The 24,472-nt window shown below is 44.5% G+C and overlaps 1 protein-coding gene across 2 annotated transcripts in view; it reads left to right on the forward strand.

The window, feature by feature from the left end:
- Nucleotides 1–24,472, forward strand: part of DNAAF8 (dynein axonemal assembly factor 8) — a 151,575-nt gene that overhangs the window by 9,197 nt on the left and 117,906 nt on the right. For both annotated transcript variants that reach the window (XM_043524105.1, XM_037911638.2), the window contains exons 5-9: nt 3,777–3,879; nt 15,751–15,892; nt 17,825–17,971; nt 19,089–19,184; nt 22,588–22,959. In XM_043524105.1, the coding sequence (XP_043380040.1) occupies nt 3,777–3,879; nt 15,751–15,892; nt 17,825–17,971; nt 19,089–19,184; nt 22,588–22,959 (860 nt within the window). The remainder of the gene's footprint in view (nt 1–3,776; nt 3,880–15,750; nt 15,893–17,824; nt 17,972–19,088; nt 19,185–22,587; nt 22,960–24,472) is intronic.

Below are 24,472 nucleotides of genomic sequence, written 5' to 3' on the forward strand. Positions count from 1 at the left end.
TTGAAAACTAGCCCCTATTTAATCCCCAGCTCCTGAAGGTAGTTAAACTCATGCCTCACTTTAAGCATGAGAAGCCCCATTGAAGTCAGTGGAACTACTCATGCTTAAAATTAAACCTGTGCTTTGGTTTGGGGCCATAGTAACTCACTTAAAGAGGCATATCTCATAGACTGACTTTCACAAGTCATCTCTTTTATTATTAGTCAAATCCTGCAAACCGTTAACTCCTTTGCTGCCGGGCCTTATCAGACACCCTATAATAGTCTTTGCTCATGTGATAAGGATGTGCGGGAGTGGATCTGACAATATAATTATGTACATGATAGATCAGTGTTTATATTTATTTAGCAATATCATTTAAAAAGAAGCTGGTTGCCAATGACACCATAATTACAGCAAACATGTAAATTCAGAGCTTTCACTGAGATCCTTTGATAAAACTGTATCAGTGCTGAGATCTAACGCAGTTCGCGTTATAATAACCTCCATTGTCTGTCTGTCACTCCCTCTTGAGAGATGCTCCTCACTCTTTCCAGACCAAGAAATCTCAGGAGGAGCTGCTGAGCCATGACTAGTTTCATGTCACTGACACAGGTTTCAGTTTGTAGCCATCATCAGACTTTTGTCCTTAATCAGACTTTTAGCTGCAACCTACAATATTAGAATGAAGCTAATTAGTGTGTGCGTGGTGTAATTGCGATGCAGTTACAGTGTAAGTGACAGCCAACTTCCTTTTCAAAATGTCATCAATATTTTTAAATAGTCATTGTCCTGATGCTATTATTTTATGGGCTGGACAGGTATGTTTTTACTAAAAAATGACATTTGAAAATATGTTTCAGTGGGGGAGAAAAATCAATCTGCAAGTTCTTTCGTGTTAAGTGCCTGATCCTGTTACTCATACAAAATAAGATTTAAATTAGTTGTTACCACTCAAGAAAGAGATCTTGGCGTCATTGTGGATAGTTCTCTGAAAACATCTACTCAACTGCAGGCTGTCAAAAAAGCTAACGGTATGTTAGGAACCATTAGGATAGGGTAGATAAAATGACAGAAAATATCCTAACGTCACTATATAAATCCATGGTATGCCCACACATTGAATACTGCATGCAGTTCTGGTCAGCCCATCTAAAAAAAGATGTATTAGAATTAGAAAAGGTACAGAGAAGGGCAATAAAAATGATTGGGGATAAGAAACAGCTTCCATATGAGGAGAGATTAAAAAGACTGGGACTTTTCAGCTTGGAAAAGAGACGACTAAAACGATATATGATAGTGGTCTGTGAAATCATGAATGATGTAGAGAAAGTAAATAAGGAAGTGTAATTTATCCCTTTACATAACACAAGAACCAGGGGTCACCCAATGAAATTAATAGGCAGCAGGTTTAAAACAAACAAAGGAAGTACAGTACTTCATACAACACACAGTCAACCTGTGGAATTCATCGTCAGGGGATGTTGTGAAGGCCAAAACTATAACAGAATTAAAAACAGAATTAGATAAGTTCATGAAGGATAGGTCCTTCAATGGCTATTAGCCAAGATGGTCAGGTATACAACTTCATGCTCTGGGTGTCCCTAGCCCTCTGATTGTCAGAAGCTGGGACTGGATAACAGGGGATGGATCACTCAGTGATTGCCTGTTCTGTTCATTCCCTCTGAAGCACCTGGCATTGGCCACAGTCAGAAGACAGGATACTGGGCTAGATGGACCATTGGTCTGATCAGAATGGCCATTCTTATGTTCTTATGCCATAAATGAGTAACTGTATAAGGCCTAAATTTTCAAAAATAGTTACCTAAGTTGAGTCTTCAAAATACTGACCTGGTTTTATAATTAGGGAGTAGTCAGCTGTTGGCTTCTTTTATATTTTAGTTTTTAATACGATTTAGGCCAAGATCCTGCTATTCATTATGCTCAAGTGGCACCCATTGACATCAATAGGATGGATGCAGTGGTGTATCCATGTAGAGTGTAATGAAGGATCCAAGCCTAGTGTCTTTACTTTAGGCAGGTATATTTTTAATTAATGTTGTGCCTTAAGTCACAGTCAGGACAGACACTTTCTATATGAAAAGCTGTCTGTAAATGACTAGTAATATAATAAAGCGAGCATTGTGGGCAGGTTGGGTATTCTGGTATTTGCATTTTTAAGCCCAGGGAAGGCTTTGAGAGGAATCGGTAAATTCTGACATTTCCTGATATTTAGCCACCCGATGATGTTTCTCCTCAGTATATAAAGTAAAGAGCTGTGAATGTTGAACTTTAGTGAGCCACTGATATCCCATGAATTCCAGCGCAGATCCAGGATGGCTATTTGCATGCTGGGAAACATCTTACTGTTTAGCAGCCCAAGAAAACACAAACCTGGTCTGAAGAAGGGATATGTAAATATTTAGGCCCAGATCCTCAAAGGTATTTCGGCACCTTTGGGCTTTAGTGTTTGCTTGCCAAGCTGCAGATCTCTGCTTACAACTCCTGGGTGCATTGGTTGACCAGCACATTTGAGCTAAGGTTGCAGTTGAAAACTCTCTCTCCTCACTGAAAAATAGAAGAGGAGGATGGTGGCCTGCTTGGCTTGCTGTTTTGCTAACTTCCTCCTCTGGCTTCATGTAGCTAGCTCCTCTCCAGCCTAAATTGTGGGAAGAGTGCACATAGCTAATTATATATGGTGATGAATAATTTGAGGCCATCCCACTTTCTTATTGGACAACCAATTCTGAGATCCAGGTTGCTGTTGGCTGTGCTGTAGAAATAGTGTTCCTAGGTCAGGAACCCATCTGCCTTTAAGTAAGGTAGAACAGGGAGAAAACCAAGGAAGGGGGCTACATATCTCATCCTGAAAGTTGTTGAGGATCCACAGCTCCCTTTGAAATCAGTGGAAGTTACAAGTGCTCAGCACCTCTCAGGATCAGGTTCTGTATCCTTGCTCTTGGAAGAGAAGAGGGCCTGATCCACCTGTCTCTCTGTCTTCATGATTTTTCCTCGTCTATTTTTATAGGGGTCAGTGATCCTGAAAGGAGGGGCCCGCTGCAGAAGTGGGTGTGGGAAGTGGGATGCATTATCTGATAGGAAACACAGTGTTAACATTTCACTTAGACTTGGGCTGAATCTGTGTTGCTGATCGGCATGAGAGGGAAGGAGGGACCAGCTGTTAGGAAGGGACTCCAGCGTGTGATTAGCTGCTGGAACTGAGTTATAGGTTGAGGGAGAGGGTGACCACAGTAAGTGGAGGGGGATGTCAGGTGGATATTAGAGAGATGGGTCTTGTATTTCTAACCCTGAGGAGGTGCTGATTCAGTCCATATTACTGCATCCATCCCAGACTCAGCAGCTTCTTCAGATAGGGCAGGAAGTTCCTCCACTCTTATCATGTTGAGCATCAGTCCCTCCAGCTAGGCTCTCTTAGCACTTAGGTTACACTTGGTCACATCAGATCTGCTCAGTCATTGCAGTTGAATGCAGACAATGGGGGGCACCAGGCAGTAGCTCCCCTCTTCTAGATAGCCATGCCAAGTTTTGTAGGTCCATCCTGTAGGACCCATGTCTCCAGCGGAGTACAGGTTCTTCTGCTGGGGAATGACAGCAACATGACACTGGCGGAGTTCAGGAAGGCAGGTGTCCATATGCTGTTCGTGCATTCAGATACTTCTGCATGGTGAAGGTACTCAGGAGAACTTATCCCATGGAGTATAGGCCTTTGTGATTTTTACCTTTGTAATAACCTCTTGGGGATGAATTTTCCCTTACCATTGGTTTTATTCTTTCAGGATATCGAGAAGTGGGATCTAGACAAGATTCTCAAGGACCTGGAGGAGCAGAAAGACCGTAGAACTCGCTCAGAGGAGCCTGCTCTTCCTTCAAAGGATCATAGTAACGTTACAAAACCAAAATATTAGCTAGCTGTAACTGCGTAAAAACAATCCGCTCCGAGTAGGACCCACCAGAACTGACCTCTGTTTTTGCCTATGTCATATTAGGAAAAACTTTTTCACTAGGAGGGTGGTGAAACACTGGAATGTGTTACCTAGGGAGGTGGTGGAATCTCCTTCGTTAGATATTTTTAAGGTCAGGCTTGACAAAGCCCTGGCTGCGATGATTTAGTTGGGGATTGGTCCTGCTTTCAGCAGGGGGTTGGACTAGATGACCTCCTGAGGTCCCTTCCAACCCAGATATTCTATGATTCTCTCTAACTTCTCTTTGCCTGTCCACATTGATGGTGCCTTGAACATATATCCCTCTGCTTAACTTCTCTTACACTTAAGAATTTTTATTTTTATTTCTAACCTAAACTTTCCTTTACTGTGAGACCATTGCTTCTTAGCCGGCCATGTTCTGAGAATGAACAATTCCCTTCCTTAATCTGTGTCAAATGTACTGGGCCAGATGCAGCCCTGGTCTAAGCCTATTGATAGAAACAGAAGCACACTAGGGCTGAATTTGTCCCACTGAGCCTATAGACTGGGGTCATGTCTGCTAACTTCTGCCCATCCCATCGTGGGGCCATATTGCCTAGGATTTATGGTTATATCCTTTCAGGCAGCTGGACAGTGTGCAACACATTGCCTGGGGCACCTGCTGCTTTTTAAAGGAGATATAGTGTATCACCTATGACTTGCTCCTTCTTGCCCACTCTAGAACTACAGGATGGAGGTCTCTAGGAGCCACTGTGCAGTGTCATCCTTCAGCTTCCCACTTCCCTTGCAGTGTGGCTTCAGCAGATGTGGGTAGATTTTAGCCTTTGGAAAGGAGTAGCATGAGCACCCAGCTAGCACCTTCTGTTCCCCATACATTAGCTGCCTAGGGAAATGGGAATTCCCTCTTGGGGCTATGGCATGCTGGAAGACATGGAAAACAGGCCCTCTTACCTAATACCCAGGCCCAAATTGGATCAGACTTCTAAGCTCTGAGAAGATACGAGGCCCTATGCTTGGGGAGTAAAGGTGGGTAGTAGGCCTATGGGATACAGATAAATACAGTCAGTTGGTAAGTGCCATTTAAACACTTAGTGTCACTGGAAATTGGAGTTCTTCTCTGAGTGATGTCCCTATGGATGCTCCACTTTAGGTGTTTGTGCACCCCTGCGCTCATAATTGGAGATTTATGGAAGCAGTGCCGAGTGGGGTTGCACATGCACGGTCCCCATCTTGCGTCGCTTCAGGCGATTAACTGGCGCTGTGCGACCAACCCTCCCTCAGTTCCTTCTCTACCACTGTTGGCTCAAGTTGGAGCAACTAGCAGCGCCTCTCGGATTTCTGGGTAGCATAGTTTCCCCTAGTTTTTAGGTTTTCTTCTATTTAGATATCTTTATTACTTTATCCGTGTCCTTTTTGTTTTCTCCAAAAAAAAAATTGTTATAGGGCTGTAGGTTTCAGTTTTCACCGCTGCAGCACAATAGTCATATCTCCCTTTATCTTACCTTCCCTAAGGGGCATGCCTGGCTTCTCAGGGTTCAAATGCTGTCTTACCTGCAGGCTTTCTATACCTCTCTTGAATGGGCACTCTCAGTGTGTCCTGCGATTATATGTCTCGCTGAGACAGTGAAGTGCTCGCACTGTCACAACCTCAAAGCCCATTCCAGGAAGGCGAGAGATCTCGAACTCAAACTTCTCCTCATGGAGAAGTCTCTCCGTCCAGCGTCTGAGCCTGAGGTACGCACCCGTCCTAGCCAGAGATCGCAGACTACAGCCTCTGACATGGGCCCTTCTTCCATGGCCCAGGCTTCTAATCAACCTGCCAAGAAGGCAGCAAAAAAATGGGTTACCATGTCCGTGACTCTGGAGTTGGTCAAGAAAAGGCGCTCCTCTAGCAGGCAAACACTCTCAGGACCTACGGCATCAGCCATTCCAACAGCCGAAACAATGGGACCCTCCGCACCAAGAAAACGAAAGTCACCAAGCGGCTGTGCTCGGACACAGGCACTAAGGGGTAAATGAAACCCAAGGCTGCAGTACCGCCAGAGATGGCTAAACAGTCGGCACCCCCACAGCTGATGGCACCGCCAAGTGCACACATCCTGCACTCCAGTCACACATCGGCACTGACTGGCATTTGGTACCGATGGCATCCACTTTGCAGCAATTCATGCACCAAAAATTTTTGGTTTCCTCACTGTTTCCTCAATACCTAGGTACCTCTGTCCTCGCAGTACCTAGTCAACCCAGCTCTCCATCTCTTTCCACTCCACAATTCTCAAGCGAGGATGAAGATGGAGACGATGATGTCATGCACTCTCCACAACATTCCTCCCCTGTGGCTGATCTCATCACGCCTGCCCCTCCATATAAGACCTGCCTGGTGGACCTTCAGAACCAACCCTGGTATGGACATTCCTGGATGCCCCCTGTGCCTTTCCCACCCCAGTGGCCATTTTGGAGCCAATGGACAGCATATCCACCATCACAACATAGATCTGCCATCCTTCCCAGAGCTAGCACACAGCAATCACCCTTATCAGCAGCACAGGGACCACCTGAAACTTCAGAACAGGGGGATGAAGAGGAGGAAGAACTCTCTGACCAGGACAGCCCACCTGAAGTCCATATCTCTTCATCTTCACCTGATGACGCTATTATGCCCCCGCCTCCCAACACAGGTAATGACTTCAAACAATTCCAAGACCTCTATCAGAGTTGCCACCTCACTGGACATTTTTCTCAAAGAAGGCCAGGAGCGTCTATATAAACTAGTAGATATTGTGCACACATAGACCTCATTCAAAATCACCCTTCCTATGAATGTTGTGATTACGGAACCTGTAAAGTTGCTGTGGCAAACCCCAGCAACGATCCCACTTACCTGTGAGAGGTCTGATTTTAAAAAGTACTATGTGTCTGCAAAGGGAACTGAATTTCTCCTTTTGCATCCAATGCCGAATTCATTAGTGATTGACACAGTCAATGAATGGGGTAGACAACAATACCCCAGAAACACCCCTTATGACAAAGACTGGACGTGGCTCAACCTCTTTGGCCGCAAAGCATACTCTTTCTTGACCTTACACTTGAGAATAGCTAACTATGAAGCATTAGTGGCAAAATATGGCCACAATAACTATGCAAACTTCTCTGAATTTATTGAGTTTATTCCAGAAGAGACAAAGGAACAGTTCAAACCAGTTATTGCAGAAGGTCAACTCATAACCAGAACAGCATTACAGGCCACTCTTGACTCTGCAGATTCAGCAGCAAGATCAATAGCGACCACGGTTATGAGGGGGGCTTCCTGGCTTCATCGATCAGGATTCCCAAAACCAGTACAGTCGACGGTTGAAGACCTACTGCCCCTGCTGCTCCCACAAACCAGCAGGAGACCTCTGCATTGGTGCAATCACCTGTGCTCTTTATTTCAGTTTACTTTCCCATCACTTTCTAGCTACAAACAACTTCAGTATCACAGCCCGAGGGACTGCTAACTCCTGCAGCCAGCAGGGACGAGCTCCAACTCCCTGGCTTCTTTCCTGCCAGCCTTTATATAGCCCCTGGCTAACATGGCCGGCAGCTGTTCCCCGTATGCCACTCAGGCCTGGGCTTACTCAGCCAGCTCCAATTCTCCTTTCTTGATTGAAGCTGGTGTTATAGAGGCCTGGCTCAAAGTTTCTTAGCCAGCACCCTGAACACACACCTCCCCCCACTTAATGAATTGCCAGGTTCGTCCTTCCTCGTCCTCTTCACCCCCTACCAGTGGGATTCAGCCGGGGGAGTGTCTCCCCTTCTTCTGGGTGATTCCCCGGCATCCTTTTCATGGTGTTCCTTCATCCTCCCCCTACCCCTGCAGAAAGTACACTGTGGGGGGGTGGATGCCCCTGTAGCTCTGCCGCCACCCACAGGTCCTCACACCAATCGCACCCTTGTGGGCATCCTTTCACCTTTATCTCCTTTTCTTCCAGTAGGGGGCTGGGGTCCATCCTGACCTTCTCAAGGACACCCTGGGCCTCGGGTTCTCCCAAGCCACCAAGCGGAGTCCATGTCTCCTCTCCTGGGAGCTGCATTGTGGGGAGCTCCAGTTGCCCCTTTTCTTCCACTAAGGGGCTTCGGCTGGCCAATTCCCCCACAACTCCTCCCTCTCTTTCTACCCATCTGGGCTTTCTTGTCTAGAGTTTCTGTGTTTGCTTCTGCAAGGACCCTGCTCCTCTTCCTGACTGGGGCTTGTCTGTCTAGGGATCTCAACTCCCTTCTGTGGGAACCTTTCCTTTTCCCTCTCGGGGGAGGGCCCCAGTCCATACCCAACACAATGGGGTATGGTAACCCCTCTACTACCCCAACCCACTTCCATTTAAAGCTGCCCCGCACTTCTAGGGGCACCTGGGCCACTAGGCAGTATCTCCTGTCCCCGTGGATACACTCCAGGGCCATCTGTGCACCTGGAATTATCCAGTGTGGTTTTATCAGCCCCCTCTGGACAAGCGAGCAGGCTGAAGCAGTATCCACCGGGATGGTGGACAGCTTCTGACCCCTTTCTTGCCCTCCAGCATTAGACCAGACACAAAATACAGCCTACCAACATTCCATATCCAGGCAGTCTCCCTTTTTATGTTCTGGCTGCCCGCACTGTCTGCAAACGATCATGCCAGCTCTACTGGGAGCTCCTCGGGGTTCCTCCTTCTTCCTCTCTGGGCCTTTCCCGGGGAGGGGTTCCCTCGGTTTCTTCGCTTACTCTATGTCCTTATAGGGTCGGCCCTCCTTTCGGGGGACATCTGCCTCCCTGTATTCCTCAGTCAGCTTGACCGTTGTATCGACTGTACTTGGCTGATGTCGCCTGACCCAGACTCAGATATTCTCGGGGAGACCCTGTAGCAATTTTTCTAGGACAAGGGTGTCCATTACCTCCTAGGGGGAGCACAATAACACTCCCTCTGTGTGGAAGCCATGTGACTCTGGCAATGGTGCATCAAGCATAATGTCCAGATTACATCCTCTTACCTACCTGGTTGTCATAATATCACAGTGGATACCCTGAGGAGGAACTTCTATCAAGTCACGAGTGGGAGCTGAATACGCATGCTGTGCTCCTAAATATTTTTCAGACTTGGTGGTTTCTAACAATAGATCTTTTCATAACCACACAAAATACCAAATGCCCCCAGTTTTGCTCCAGGGCAGGACTCAGTCCACGCTCTCTTGGCAACGCCTTCCCCATCAAATGGAACACTCCCCTCCTATACGCCTTCCCTCCCACCCTCTCCTAGCTTCACAAGATCAGGCAGGACAGATTCAGAGTGATCCTAATAGCCCCCACATGGTCTCGGCAAACCTTCTCCACATGGTGGTCTGTCCACCATGCATGCTCCCACTTCTACCTCGGCTGCTATCGCAGGACGCACACTGTGTCATCCATCGGGATCCTCAAAGACTCCAACTCAAAGCGTGGTTATTGCCTGGCTCTCGGGATCTGAACTGACATGCTCCAAAGGCATATAAAACTTTTTGTTAAACAGCCATAGGACAACTACCAAACTCACATACATGCATAAATGGAGGCAATTCGACTCATAGGTGCCAACACAAACAGGCCACATCTCTGTCAGTCCCCTTACCACTCATACTAGATTACTTGCTAGAACTAAAAAAGACGAGCCTTTCTGTGAGTTTGATATGAGTACATCTATCTGCAGTCACAGCATTCCATCACAAAGTAGATGGATTCTCTACTTTCCCATACCCACTTACTAAATGCTTTTTCAAAGGCCTCTCCAATTCCTACTCTGAAGTTAGGAATCCTAACCCGCCATGGGACCTCAATTTAGTCCTCCACACCCTCAGCAGCCCTCCATTTGAGCCCATGGCGACAAGCTTCCTGCTACATCTTTCCATGAAGGTTGCATTCCTAGTGGCTATTAAATCCGCTAGGAGGGAGCTCTCATGGCTGACCCACCTTACACAGTCTTCTTCAGACATAAAGTATCCCGCAGGCCACACCCCAAGTTTCTACCTAAAGTTGCCTCATCCTTTCACCTCAACCAACCAATCCACTTATTGACATTTTTCCCCAAACCACATGTGCATAGACGACAGTCCAGACTACACTCCTTGGATGTCTGCAGAGCTATAGCCTTCTACACTGATAGAACAAAATATTTTTGCAAGTCCCCAAAACTGTTCATTTCAGTTGCTGAACTATTAAAAGGCAATGCCATATCTGAACAACTGCTATCCAAATGGATAACACTGCATAAAACTTTACCTCCAGCATGACTGACAACCTCATACGGTGATCCACGCGCATTCTAGAAGAGCCTTATCAGCCTCCATAGCATTTCTTAACAATGTTCCCATCATGGAAAGCTGTAGGGCTGCAACCTGGCCCTCACCCCATACGTTTACCCAGCATTACGCTTTACTACAGCAACATGCATCTTCCAATACCCTGTTCGGTCACACTGTACTTTCATCTGCTACGACTTCAACTCCAAAGCCCCCTCCTTCCAGTAGAGGGCACTGCTTTGAAGTCATCTAATGTGGAGCACACAGTGGGACATCGCTTGATGAAGAGAAAGTTACTCACCTTTGTGCAGTAAAGTAGGCTCTTCAAGATGTGTACCCCTGTGGGTGCTCTACTTTAGGTGTTTGTGTGCCACTGCACTCATAAAAGTGGAGCACCCCCAGGGACACACATCTTGAAGAACCTATGTTACTGCACAAGGTGAGTAACTTTCTCATTTTGCATGTCCTATTGTAGAGAACAGGTTTTCAAAACATCCAGAGAAAAGGTTTTGCTTGCAAGTTTTAAGTGATCACTAGCCCTTTGTTTATTAAAATATGTCCCCTACTCTGTATGCTCATTTATACTCACTTCTAACAGCTATGGACTTTTGAAGCTACATGGAAAAATAGTAGCAGGTGAAAGGTTATTTTTCTTGATGCCAGCCTAGAACTAGCCTGTTAATTATCTTAAAAGAGAAACATATTGGCCCAGTTGTTCCTTAACTGATGTAAATCAACATAGCTCCATCAACTTCCATGGAGCTATGACAATTCATACCACCATTTGCTCTGACCCACTTTCTCTAAAGGCACCTATTATTATAACAGCACGTAATTGTCAGATTACTATAGAGTCTAGGGAGAATATACCCCCTCCACACTAACTAGCAGATGGTAGGTGTCACTCCTGCTGATAATATTTCTGTTAACCTGAGGTTTTTCCATTTAGTTGGAAATTTTAACTGGAATATTTTGTTAGCAGTGTTTCCCAAATGGTGGGTTGCAGGCCTATGGGTGGGGGGAGGCAGGGATTGGAAAACAAGCCCACCCCACACTCCCTGCTTCGCTGCGGCTCCTGTCCTGCAGGGCTGGGCATGGTTCCCTGCTCTGGGTGTTGTGACCTGGCACACAGTGCTGCTTGGGGGCAGCTGGGCCAAATTTTAGCAAGCAGAGATGTGACCTGGTGCACCGGGTTTCAGTGCTACTCATTCATGTTTGGCCACTACCCCATCCTAATAGAGGGGTGGCCAAGCCAAATTTCAGTGAATGGCGTTGCCATTGCTACACTGCTTGCCAAATTCCTCATCCCCCACCTTAGGCTTAAGAACCCTGAACTCTAGCATGAACTGCAATGTCAAAGCAATGTTTACACAGCTTTGTTTAGCATGCTAGCACGAGTCTTGCTAGCACAAATCTGTTGCCCTTGTCTGGGGGGTTTGCTGCCAGATGTAGGGTAGACATGTCTTAAGCCTGCGCCCGTCAGCTGAGGACTTCTTGCTCTGAGAGTCCTTGAAGACTGGGCTCCATCTTCTCCGCAGAGCTGGAGACATGTTCATACTGTTTCATTCTTTCCATTTTTCCCTCAACATACACAACTCTGCAACCCCAGTGTCTCTAGATTAGATCCTCAGTTATGCCCATGGAAACCCACTGAGGGCTAATGGGGTTGCACAGATGTCACTGGGGGCCCACTTTGGCTTGTAGAAACTTTGTTACAGATGACCATGTGAGAGAAGGAATGCCTGACTCTGAGACCCCAGGCTGAGTTTGCAGGAGTAGCAAGCAGGAAAACAAGCTTATTAATTGCAAGCTTATCAGATTTGATCTGGAACTCAATGATGCGCAATGAAAATGGAGCCCTGCGCTGTCATCTGTACAGAGTCACTGTTTAGGGTTGAACTGAACTTTAAAGAATAAATTTTTAAAAAGTGTCAGAAACAATTAAAAAACAAAATCCTCCCCATTTCAAAATATAAAAATAAAAAATCAGACACCTTAAAGTTTGGAAAGATTGATTGAATCATTCTTGTGGGCCCTTAAGTTTCCGTGCCATCCAGCACCATTTGCAAGGGGCCAGATTTGCAAAGGTATTTAGGTGTTTAAAGATGCAGGTAATCTCCCTAGGTGTCTAACAAGTGCCTAAGTGAGTTAGGCACCTAATTTATGTTGAAAGCAAATAAGAATTAGGCATCTGTCTCACGGAGGTGCTTAGTGGCATTGAGAAAAGCACCTATCTGCTTCTTTATATACCTAAGTACCTTTGTAGATCTGGCCCAAGGTCTGCAAATGAACCATCAATTATTTTTCCTCCAAAAGGTTTATAACAAGTGCTCCCTAGAAAAGGTACCTTTTATGCCATTGCAAAGCTAAAGCTTAGTAGGAAAGAAAATGGAGGCTCTGGTTACTTTAAATTGAAATCCACAGGGTGAGGAGGAGGAAAAAGCATTTTGCCTGAATAACTGAACTAAAAATCCGGGAAGAGGATGACTGTATAGGTCTATAGTTTAAGATGTGACCCTTATCTGCATTGTCCATGACCTCAGACATGATGGTTCTGTAAGTGCTAGCATCCACCTGCTTTAAGAGTTCTTGTAGATACATACAGTGCTCTCTTGATGTAAATAGAATCAGCAGAAATCTCAGGGTTAAGCATTTGGGGGACTCACCCACTCATATGTTTCTACCCTCTCCAGACCTCTCAACCTAATGGTTTGTACATTGATTAGACTTTGAGTTGTAGTTTTCATTGTGTCATTGCCCTTCACAGATGAAGAGAGCAGTTCACACTAATGCAGTTTCTTCCATTGCAGTTCCACTTGCATCTCAGGATCATTCCCTTTCTGTTCTTCATCTTTAATCTTAAATCCAAAGCGGGGAGTCGCAGTGCTAGGTCACCGCACTTTGAAACCCAGGGCTGAAATCTCTGTTTGAAGTCTCTGCAGTGAAGTTGTTATTTACATCACTTGGAAATAGCTGTGGAGGTGCCCTAATGCAGCATCACAGAGTATGTCTACACTGCATTGTAAACCCAGGTTTGTGGGACTAGGTGTTTCCAAGTCCACGCTTGAGCGTCCACGCTGAATCGTAAAGCTGGGTTTACAATTGCTGGACCCGGGTCTCAGGCTTAGTCTGTAGTGTAGATATACCCTAAGTGTTAGGTTACATTAGTACCCAACTAAAATAATCATGGCAACAAAAAACAGCACACTTCCATGTGCCACTGGGCCAGAAGATTGTTCCACGTACTGTCAGACTCAGACCCATCCTTGGTGATCTATGTATTTGTGACATCCAGGTTTGATTATTGCAATTTATTAATACAGACGGAGCTGGTAGTGCCACTGTAGTTAATGTTGGCTGATGTTTTCTATTAAAAGACCTTGTTTTCATTTATAACTTTGTCAGACTTTAAGCATTTGGGCTGAAATTTCCCATGCTGGGTGTTTGCCTCAGGCTGAGTTTCTTTCTTTCTTTCTTTCTTTCTTTCTTTCTTTCTTTCTTTCTTTCTTTCTTTCTTTCTTTCTTTCTTTCTTTCTTTCTTTCTTTCTTTCTTTCTTTCTTTCTTTCTTTCTTTCTTTCTTTCTTTCTTTCTTTCTTTCTTTCTTTCTTTCTTTCTTTCTTTCTTTCTTTCTTTCTTTCTTTCTTTCTTTCTTTCTTTCTTTCTTTCTTTCTTCTTTCTTTCTTTCTTTCTTTCTTTCTTTCTTTCTTTCTTTCTTTCTTTCTTTCTTTCTTTCTTTCTTTCTTTCTTTCTTTCTTTCTTTCTTTCTTTCTTTCTTTCTTTCTTTCTTTCTTTCTTTCTTTCTTTCTTTCTTTCTTTCTTTCTTTCTTTCTTTCTTTCTTTCTTTCTTTCTTTCTTTCTTTCTTTCTTTCTTTCTTTCTTTCTTTCTTTCTTTCTTTCTTTCTTTCTTTCTTTCTTTCTTTCTTTCTTTCTTTCTTTCTTTCTTTCTTTCTTTCTTTCTTTCTTTCTTTCTTTCTTTCTTTCTTTCTTTCTTTCTTTCTTTCTTTCTTTCTTTCTTTCTTTCTTTCTTTCTTTCTTTCTTTCTTTCTTTCTTTCTAGTTTTATCAAAAAAAGGTTAAGCTGCTGCCAAGAACGAGATTAGGGAAAATATGTTTTGCTTGTCCTTTAAAAAAAAATTCTTATAGCTGTTTTGTTGAGAAGCAAACTCAGTAGGAAAGGCAGGATGGACTGGTACAGTATTAACTGAAGAAGACTTAGGGAGGTAAACAGCAGGGAGACAGAACAGGGAGAAGGTAAAAATGGGGAGAGGAGAACTGATGATATTTACCTGACTCCCTGAAAATAGAACTTCCATGCTTTGGAGCAAGGACTTGAAATTTGGAGGGAGGGTCGCTCTGGTGTTAGGGATGTCTTTTGCTGTCCCAGAAAACATTAGCTAAATTTGACTAAGCCTTTGAAAAATTTCAGTTTGCTCAGTAGAGACTTGTTAGAGTTTGGCAGCTAAATTCTCTGAAGATTCCGCCTTTGCTAGGTATGCTCCATTTCCTCATCGCTCCTGCATACTGTGCATGCACCATCCCCACGGTATGACTGAGCATGCCGTAACCCCTGATTTCATGTGCTTAATAGAACTTTCCCTGCAATTGCTGAATGAGGCAGCGGTCCTGTGAAAAAAGTAGTATGTGATCATGTCACTAAAGGCTGTCTCATAATGCATATGCACAATGCCGCTGAATTAAAATTGCATAGTCAGTCATAATGTTGGAATTTTTCAACGTTTGAGTGCTTGACTTTGCAACCGTGGTGTTTTTTTAATGTAGCTTTTTGTGTAAAATCTTTTATATATTTGAAGAATGGCATGTTATGTTTCTGTTCTCCCCTCTCTGAAACAAGCAGGGTGGGTCCCTGACTGTGGGTATGTTATTCCTTACAGGGAGTATTTTCAGGGAGTCAGGTAAATACCATCAGTTCTCCTCTCCCCATTTTTACCTTCTCCCTGTTCTGTCTCCCTGCTGTTTACCTCCCTAAGTCTTCTTCAGTTAATACTGTAACAGTCCATCCTGCCTTTCCTACTGGATGCCATAGCCCAAATTCCAAGCGGAAGTGTAAATGGGTGTAAGTTACATTTCTTCACACTGACCTAAGGGCTGTAGGTCAGTGTAAGTGGCTTGACAAGGAGGCAGAAGAATGTGTAAATTACACTGGTTTATGTTCTTTTGTATTCCCTGCTGAATCTGGCCCTATTTATCTGTCCTGCCATGCTGTATCAGTACTCCAGAGGCCAGCTTCCAGGGAATGCAGTGGCACAAGCCAAGTGATGGCAGTCAGGAGCAAAGGAAGGTTAGACCATTAGAACCTTACACATAGTTTAATTTTTAAATAAACTTAAAAGAAACCTATTGGCCTGGTTTTGAAGAGAAACCAGATTTTGACTGCAGCTAACTAGCAATAAACTCCTTACCACTCCTGTGTCCGTGACACTCTGTAGAGAAAGTGATAAGGCACAAAAGGGGAAGTTGGAGGCTCTTCTTACAACAGCAAGACTGTAGTAAATAGTTCTCTGTCATCTCTGTTCATCCATAGAGGCCTTGGTTGCTAGATCCCAAAGTAGGCTCATGGAAAAGCTAGAAGAGTTGTGTGCCAAGCAGTCCAAAGCATTGTCTCCACGCCACAGGAAGCCATTGGCTACGTTTGCTCACTTTCAAGAACACCGAGGAGATCAGAAGTAGGTCTTTCTCTCTAGGAGTTAATTTTTGCACATACTGGGTGATTATGGTTGGGACTATAGTAAGAATGTCTGGAAATTAATGATTTCACTTGAGTGCCTTTGCATAGCCCTGTACCTTGCAGGAATTGAATAGCACAGTAGGAATGTGGCACAGTATTTTTATTTTCGTAAGGTGAGGAATTGCATGTGTTTATGGTGGTGTTGAAAAGAAAAGCTAACAGGAGTTACCCAGGCCAATCCATTGAAAAAGGTTGTGATGCATTCAGCCAATCTGTGCAGCAGTGAAGGGCTCATAGAGCCTGTCACTCTCAAAGGGTGGGATTGGCAAAGAACCCTAGAAGAGTTAGGTGCCTAAATCACCTTGAATTTCAATGGGATTTAGGCATCTAACTCCATTCGGGTCCTTGAAAATCCAAAGCAGTATGATCTGAATCTACTCACCAGTGCCCCAACTACCCCAGTCCAGCCATGTGGTAACAAGGTCCCAGTCAGGTGCCCATTGAAGTCAAGATTCGCATTGACTTCCAGGGGTGCTGGCTCAGGCCTTAAGTGAGCAACCCCCTTGCTGACTTAAGCCACAATGATAGCTCTAGAGGGAGACTCATCCATGACAGTGCAGGGCTTGCCAAGATGAGGGAGCAAACTAAGGGTCAATGCTCCATGTCATAGTGTTTGACTGTCATCCGTAAGGTGCCTTTCCATGCAGCATTCTAGGAGAGGGGGAAGGGCACAAATACAACATCCTTTCTCTGGCTCTCCCAGAGTATTTGTCTTTGCTTATGTCTTCCAATAGAGTACAGAAGAGCTTGCAATCTAAAAAGAGAAATGGATGAAGTGTGGGAGAATGGGGTTGAGCAGATAAGCCAAGTGATCAGGGTGATGAGTGGCCATGTTTTGATCGTTCCATGCGGGGCTTGGGGTTTGTATTTTCTCTCAATGGCCTCTGACCTTGCCATTATTAGCTGGGTGTAATTTTTTTCAGGCATCACTGTAGAACTGGATCTTGAGGAGGAATCTGAATGCACAGAAGCAGTGGCCTTCCAGACCCGCTCAGGGAGGACATTCTATGCATAGAGGGTGGTGCAGAAGAAATGGTAGTGAAACAAGCAGACAAACTGGGTATCAAGGATGGCATCATTGGCAGAGCAGGGAGGACAGGAGCAAATCAATAACAGACAAAGGCAGATTATTAGGGAAGGGCAGAGTTATGGGGATATTGAAGGGCAGGACCAGAAATGTGAACATGATGCTGTGAAGATGGGGGAGCTAGTGGAGGCGTTCAGAGAGGGGAGTGATGTAATGTGATCTTAGTGACAGCACTTTGTGCACATGGGAGTGAGAGAGAGGACTGTCCGAGAAGCCCAAGGAGGAGGTTACTGTAATCAAACCTGTGCCTGTCTTGAGATTATAAGCTCTTTGGGGCAGGGACTGTCTTTTTCTATGTTCTACAGTGCCAACCTCACCATCAATGCTTGAGAAATAAATAATGGTTATTGGGACCAGGAGTCCTGAGAGGTCAGAAGATTCTTCCCTCCAGCTGAGGATAAAAATCAGAGAATCGCCATCAGGTCTCTTAGCAGACAAGTGTAGGCATCTCCTCTGAGGGAATCAGAAAATACTATTTTCTGCCCAGTCTGGTCATGTTGATTTATATGGCTGTCTGTGCCTCTAACTGAGCAAGATCATTGTTCAAGTTGAAAATTGGAGATTCCTCAAAGATATCCAGTACAGTTGACTATTTGGAAACAGACAGACTGTAAATCTTTAGCGTTTCCTCCTGCCACGTGCAGAGACCGTGAGTTGGAACCTGTGTAATAGCCAGGAGTGCAGTCCCTTTCTCGATCTATTTTCATTCCAAATGTATGTCCTGTTGGAACTCTTCTCCTGGGAAGATGAATAATACATTGAAACAATGGTTTATATTCTCAGAGAAGTCATCTTCCCGTCACCTCCCCAGAGCTGTCGAAGTATGGATATGCCAAAACTGCAATATACAGCAGAGCTCCCAACAGTGTACATTGATTTACGGGATGCTAAATCACACAAATCAGCGTTACCGTCCGTTGAAAATCAAAGGTAACTTCTGGAGTCTGATGTTAGTGAGAAACGAGGGACCAAGGGCACGAACTTGAAGGTTGTTGCAAACACCATACCCATGGTGAGCCATACCATGAAAGGCTTTCTTTGCTGTATCACTTCTTCTTGCCCTTGGTCTGGAAAGGGTATCCCTCTGGTGGAGTGAGTGAGCATTTGGAAGGGAAACTATGCAATCTGAAATCCAGGATAAATGGGCAACGAAGGGATTGCTGGCTCTGCTTTTTCAGTCTCCTGTGAGACTATGAGGTGCCTAGATGGCGAGTTCTGGGAGATTGGCCTCTTTCCAAAGACTCCAAAAGCTCTGGCAGAATGCTAAAGCTAATAAGTCTGAGAGAGCTATTTGCTTCCTCCCCAAGATGCATGGACACATAGCATGTCCACAGGCTGAGTGGACAATATTTATCAACAACTAAGCAGAGACTTCTGTACTCTTTTCCCAGAGATCCTTAGCGATGGTGCTGGGTAGAAAATGGCTTGAAAGAAAACAGCAATCTGAAGAAACCTTGTAGATAATAAAGACCAAGTAGATGTTTTAGATGCACTCACCTAACACACCTGGGTCTAAATGTATTTCATTAAGGAGTTCTAATTTAACCCACAGGGAGGTTAAATTTTACTACAGGCTTAAATTTAGCTAAAAGCAAGTTGTTCCAGTAAAAACAAGCATAAGATTATCCTTCATGACCCCAGGATGAGTTATGTTGTCAAAGTGGATCATGTTGTTAGGGCATCAAACTGTGTGTATCAGTTATTGGGTATTTGCTGTTGGGAGGATGCCCCTGAGGAGCTGTCTCCATGTAGTTTTAAAGAAAGAAAAGATTTATTATTATTTAATTAATTTTTTTATTATTATTGGATTATGGGCCAAATCCTCAGCTTGTATAAATTAACCTAGCTCTCATGAAGTCCGTGGAGCTGTGCCAGTTGATATCAGCTGCAGATCTGACTCCATATATTTTCTTTAACATCCCATTGTTTTAAACGTCCATCTCAGGCGTGACTAAGACAGCACATTATGAATAAATATCCCAGGCTGGTTGTTGATATTGTGACCGTGAACAGAGGTGTCCAGTAATCAGATCTCTTTGCTACATAGCTTGAGTGACAGCTCCACTGAAGACGAGGAGGATACAACAGTTAAGGACCAACAGAAAACAAAGGAGAGAGTGCAAGATTCTTCCCAAGGACCACGGTACAAACTACTTGAATCTTCACCTTTTCATGAAATTGAAATGATCCCAAAAAAGACTGAGAGTGAGATCTCACCTATTAAAATATTATCCAGCAGTGACTCTCATAGCAAATCTGCTCAGTTTAATAGTTGAAACAAAAGTTTCAGTCTGGATCTAGCAGATCAGTCTTGTGTTCTTTTTGCTGCAGCCACAGTCAAGATGCTGGAGTTAGAACATAATTGTTAGTGCTTGAGGCAAAATAGAATTCACCTTGCTCTTTTGCAGTATATGGAATCTACAGGGATATCAGGAGCAAAAAAATATTTTTTGTCAGTAAATGAAACAGACATGGCTCAAAAGACACGTGCAGAGTAGACACAGACAGTAGGGAAAAAATTTTCTGAGCCACTTTGTTTTTAAATAAGTCCAAATCAAACATTTTAAAAGACTATGGGTATATACTAATATCCAGCCTCTTTAGGAAAATGATCAAACAGAAGCTAGAAATTGATCTAGAATGCTTTTTTATTGCAGTGTGTAGGAAGAGAAATTCAGATCTCCTTATTTGTCTGGGGTAATGTGAACAGTCAAGGAACTCCTGAACTGTAAATGCTTCTGTATGCAGGGATGCCAACACTTCCCTATAGCCAAACTCAGGACCTGATTCAGCGAGGTAGTTAAGAATGTGTGTAACTTTAAGCATGTGACTAGTTACTGCTCACATTCTTAAAGTTATGTATATGATTAAGTACCTTGCTGAGTCAGGGCCTACACGCTTCACCCATGTATGCTCGGTGTTATCTTTAGAAGCCGTTCCCTGGATCTTAATGACGCACTTATACCTGAATTAGAGCAGTAGAAGGAACAAGCAGAATGTGCTGTTTTGTTCTGTTTTTGGTAGAGCCAATTACTCTTATTTTTAAAAATAGTTTTGAAAGAATAAATGATTTGCCAAGGAACAGAGCCCAACCACTCAGAATGATTTAGCAGCTGAAATAGTCAGATACCAGAACCAAGCAGGAGTGATCCGGCTCACTATGTGCTCTCATTTGTGCTGGTATTAATCCAGAGAAACTCCACTGAAATCACTGGGCGGTACACCAGTGTAAATCTGGACTCATATAAAGAAGACTTGGCCAATTTAATTTTGATTTTTTTTAAGCAATTTTAAAACCAAATAAATAAATAAAATGCCTGACAAATATTACTATTTCCCTGTTCCCACGTTAGGAAATCTGGTCATCTGAGCAGGCAGAAAATCTTTGGGCTGAATTCTCATCTCATTTTTTTGGGCCTTGTGCTGTTGTCACTCTACTGATCTGTTTGGAGTTACACTGAGCTAGAATCTAGATGGTCCCCTCCCAGTGTAAAGCCTGCAGGAGGGAGAAATCTCTGAAGATCTCCTCAGGGAGACACAGAAGTGCCCTCAAATCTGGCAGCTCCCCGGGGCCAGGTGTAAGAAATCTCTGTACTCATGCACCACCTCTGGCCCCTGACATTTCCCACCTCACCTCCCTAGCAGGGCCAGCAAACTCCACTTGGTTCATTCACTAAATTTCCATATGGAGTAGGGTCAGATTAGGTAACCAATGTCTTCACCCTACCCCACTAGTTGCCTCCCAGGAGGAGAAGCAATCACAGAAGGAGTTTAATTATCACATCTATTCCTACTGGAGACAGACAAGTATCCAGTCAGAATCACTGCAGGGACATGGGGATGTGTCAGTAGAATCCTTACTGCTAACTTACTCTCTTTGCTCTTGTAAATTACTCCAAGGTCTTGTCCAAGGTCTCTTATACCAAGTCATTCTGCTGGCGCCACTACTATCAATGCACAGTCGAGGCAAAGCCAGGAATGAACAATCGTCACTCTGCACTTACATTAGCAGCTTACCTGGCAACAGATTTAGAATCTGAGGCCCTGGCCTTATGGATGCTGAGAATGTCATTCAGTTCACATTCATTATTTTTGGTATCTGGCAGGGGAGGTGTTAGCAAACCCACACTGCTTAGTCATTCCCCTTAATGGTCCAATACTTACAGTAGCCAGGGGTTTCAGGTGTCCAGGAGAGTCTTGTCATCTCTAGAAGAGGTCACAGGTTAAAGTGATGATAATAAGAGACAGAAAAGAGGAGACCCGTAAGAAAACAGAAGTGGGAAGCCTAGCTGTAGAATACTCTGTGTTCTGAAAAGTACAAGGTTAGTTTGAATAAGCACAGCACCATAACAGCATGCAGGTGTATACTCTGCAGAGCCAGAACACTGTAATATCAAACTCAGACAGCACAAAGCGACTTCTCCGGGTCCAGATAATTCTCAGCTGCCTCTTTCAGAACCGAGCAGTGACATCTGTGATGCTCCCTTCCTGACACTGAAATCAGCCCAAAAACTGGTCGCCCTCACCCTTTACCAAACAGCTTGCGAGCTCCTTCAACATCAAAATGACATGCAGCCACAAAACAATTGTGTCCTGGTGTTGTGTTGCAATATGATGCCATAACTTTGCATCATCATGACCTAGGGAAATCACAGAATTGTGATGTTGATAATTCAACAATCTCATTTCCTCAAGTGCTGGGAGGGAGAAGGCCTCCCTCACCTCCCTCCTATCTCCTGTAGGAATTACTGGGGGGAATCTTATCCTCTCTCTTTATACCTACCTGACTGGCTGCTGGATGGGAAAAGGGCTCCATGAGGGGAGCTATGGACTCTATGACTTCCATGCCAGCATTCCATTTCCTGAGTGCTCCTGAGACAGGCATTGTGGTCCTCTGCCTGACAACCAGGAAGAGTGAGTGCAATGCCGGTCAAATACCTATCCCAGGACAGCCGCAGGGAGGGCTAGGGTAACCTTTTCAAAAGGCCCTATGTCCCATTTTCTAAAGTGACTTGGCTCCTAAATCCCATTGTCTTTCAATGAGACTTGGGCTCCAAGTGCATATGTCACTTTTGGAAGTGGGACGTAGGCTCCTGAGTCATGTAAGGGCCTTTGAAAATGTTGTCCCTCCATCTCTAGAGCCAGGAGCTGTCCATAACATAAACCGTTCTAGATCACAGCCCACTGCAGTAAAGAGTTAAACTGGCCATCCCCTCTATTGCTTCTTCTGCAGAGACAAATAACTAGTCCCATCACAAAGGACAATGTCACCAGAGCCTCATGAGTGCTGTCGAGGTTCATAGTGTTACCATCCTAGATCGATCCAGCAATGTCTAACCGAACCACCTGGAAGCCCAAAGAATTCCAGGTGGGCTCATGGTAGCATATTCTATAATTTTTGTGCTAAGGTTAGGACATCAATAACCATTATCCAGGTGGTCTTCTGTGCCCTGCTTTGCGCTGCCAATCAAATTAGGTTCCTCAGTAAGGAGCTGCTAATTATAATGCTTTACCTGGGTTTAATCCATTTGATTTTTAATTTTCAGGGATTGCACTGGGAAAAGCCTGCTGTTGCAGCAACTCCGTAACTTCCGTAAAGAAGCATCTCAGCCTCTTGCTAACGAGGCCTCTAAGCAGGTGCTAAGAGATGAAGTAGTGAGCCAGGATCTTGAGAGCCCAGAAGAGATGGGCACCCTGAAAATCAGGAGAAAACGCTATCTAAGAGTGAGAGGGGAGGCAAACAAGGTGACTTCCAGGTGGCTGGTGCGCTCAGACTCTCAGAGGGGAAGTCCCCCCTTGCCAAACCATGTGAAACATGGAGCTGATTCTTCAAGGGAAAACCAGAAAGAGACTGAAGACACACTACATTCAGGAAGTGCTTCAGAGCCCCCTCTAAATAAAGCAGCAGAATCCCCAAGGTACTAGAGAGTTTGGAGTAAAGCCATCAGTGGTGATTCTGAATGCCATTCCACTAAGCATCCATCTAGAGCAGTGGTTTTCAACCTGTGGTCCGTGGACCCCTGAGGGGCCACAGATTGTGTCTGAGATTTCCAATGGATTGACCTCCATTCAAAATTTTTTAGGGGTCTGCAAATGAAAACAGGTTGAAAACTACTGACCTAGAGAGCATATTACTGGCTGCAAACTAGGGGTGCAAAGTTGACTGGCTCAGTTAGCTAGAGAGGCAGTCAAGGCCGGTGGCTCTTGCTTAATTGCTTAGAGAGGCAGTTGGACGCAGTGGATAGGGCTCTGGCCTTAGATTAGGGAGACTTGTGTTCTATTTCTAGCTCTGCCATCAGCTTGCTGGATAACCTTGAGCAAGTCACTCCCCCTCCATTTCTGCAATCTGTAAAATGAGGATAATGACATTGACCTCCTTTATACAGCACTTTGAGAACTACTGATGAAAACCTGTATAAGAGCCAGATATGATGATGTCTTTATCTTTTACAAAGCATGCCCAGGAGGAGCTGAGAGAGCTCTGAAATGCCTTGGGAGGCGAGGGAAAGAGAATTAAAAATGGTATTAATAAAAGAAATCACAGTGACCTTGCTTGAGATATCCAGGCCTCTGCCACCTCGAGACTAGACATCTGTAGCACATTCTGTGTAAGGTTATGTCTTGAGATGAAACTGGTGATAATGGCTGTATGCATCTGCCTTCTTATGTGGCAGTGATTCACACAGGGAGCCCATTACATTGATGTTCCATAGCCTGCCCAGGCTGCATGATATTGTCATGGTGAAGTTCTCGGTGTTGATTTTGACCTATGAACCCCTAAATGTCTCATACCTGCCTGTCCCAGAGACTGCCTCTCTCCCAGCATTAAGTTGCCACCATTGCCAATGACCAAAGCTCTTGAGCTAACAGGAGGCTGGTTGCAGGGTGTTTTCTCTGAGAGATCCTTAGCAATGGAGCATGTGCCTTTGTTTGGTCTGGCAGAACCCAGATTTGTTTACTTTTGAGCATGCCACAAGGAACCTGAAGAAGAGCTCCAAAGCTCGTCCCTCTCACCAACAGAAGTGGGTCCAATAAAAGATATAACCTCACCCATCTTGTCTTTCACAAAGATATCAGGCATCTGTGGAGGTTTTAAGCTGGAGGATATGAGGGCAGCTAGAGGCTGGGTTATTTGGTAATTATTAGCATGGTTGGTAGGGACAGATCACAGGGATCGTCAGTTTTTGCATTGGACATTGTGATGTGAGAGCACCTAGAGCCTGGGAGAGGTGCTGTAAGGAGATCAGGCATGATATTAAGTTTGGAAACAGCAGTTAACACCCCCAGCCCCCTGAACACAGCAGGATGTGGCACAGTGGAAAGTCTGTTGTAAAAGGTGGGAGAAGAGAGGAAGAGGAGGCTTTAGGGATCCATCAGGGAATTTTGGTGAGGGAAAAAGGGGGAAAAATCAGGAACAAGCTTAGGCAGACT

The sequence above is a fragment of the Chelonia mydas genome, chromosome 10 (assembly GCF_015237465.2).
Source record: "Chelonia mydas isolate rCheMyd1 chromosome 10, rCheMyd1.pri.v2, whole genome shotgun sequence".
In the NCBI taxonomy this organism is placed as follows: Eukaryota; Metazoa; Chordata; order Testudines; family Cheloniidae; genus Chelonia; species Chelonia mydas.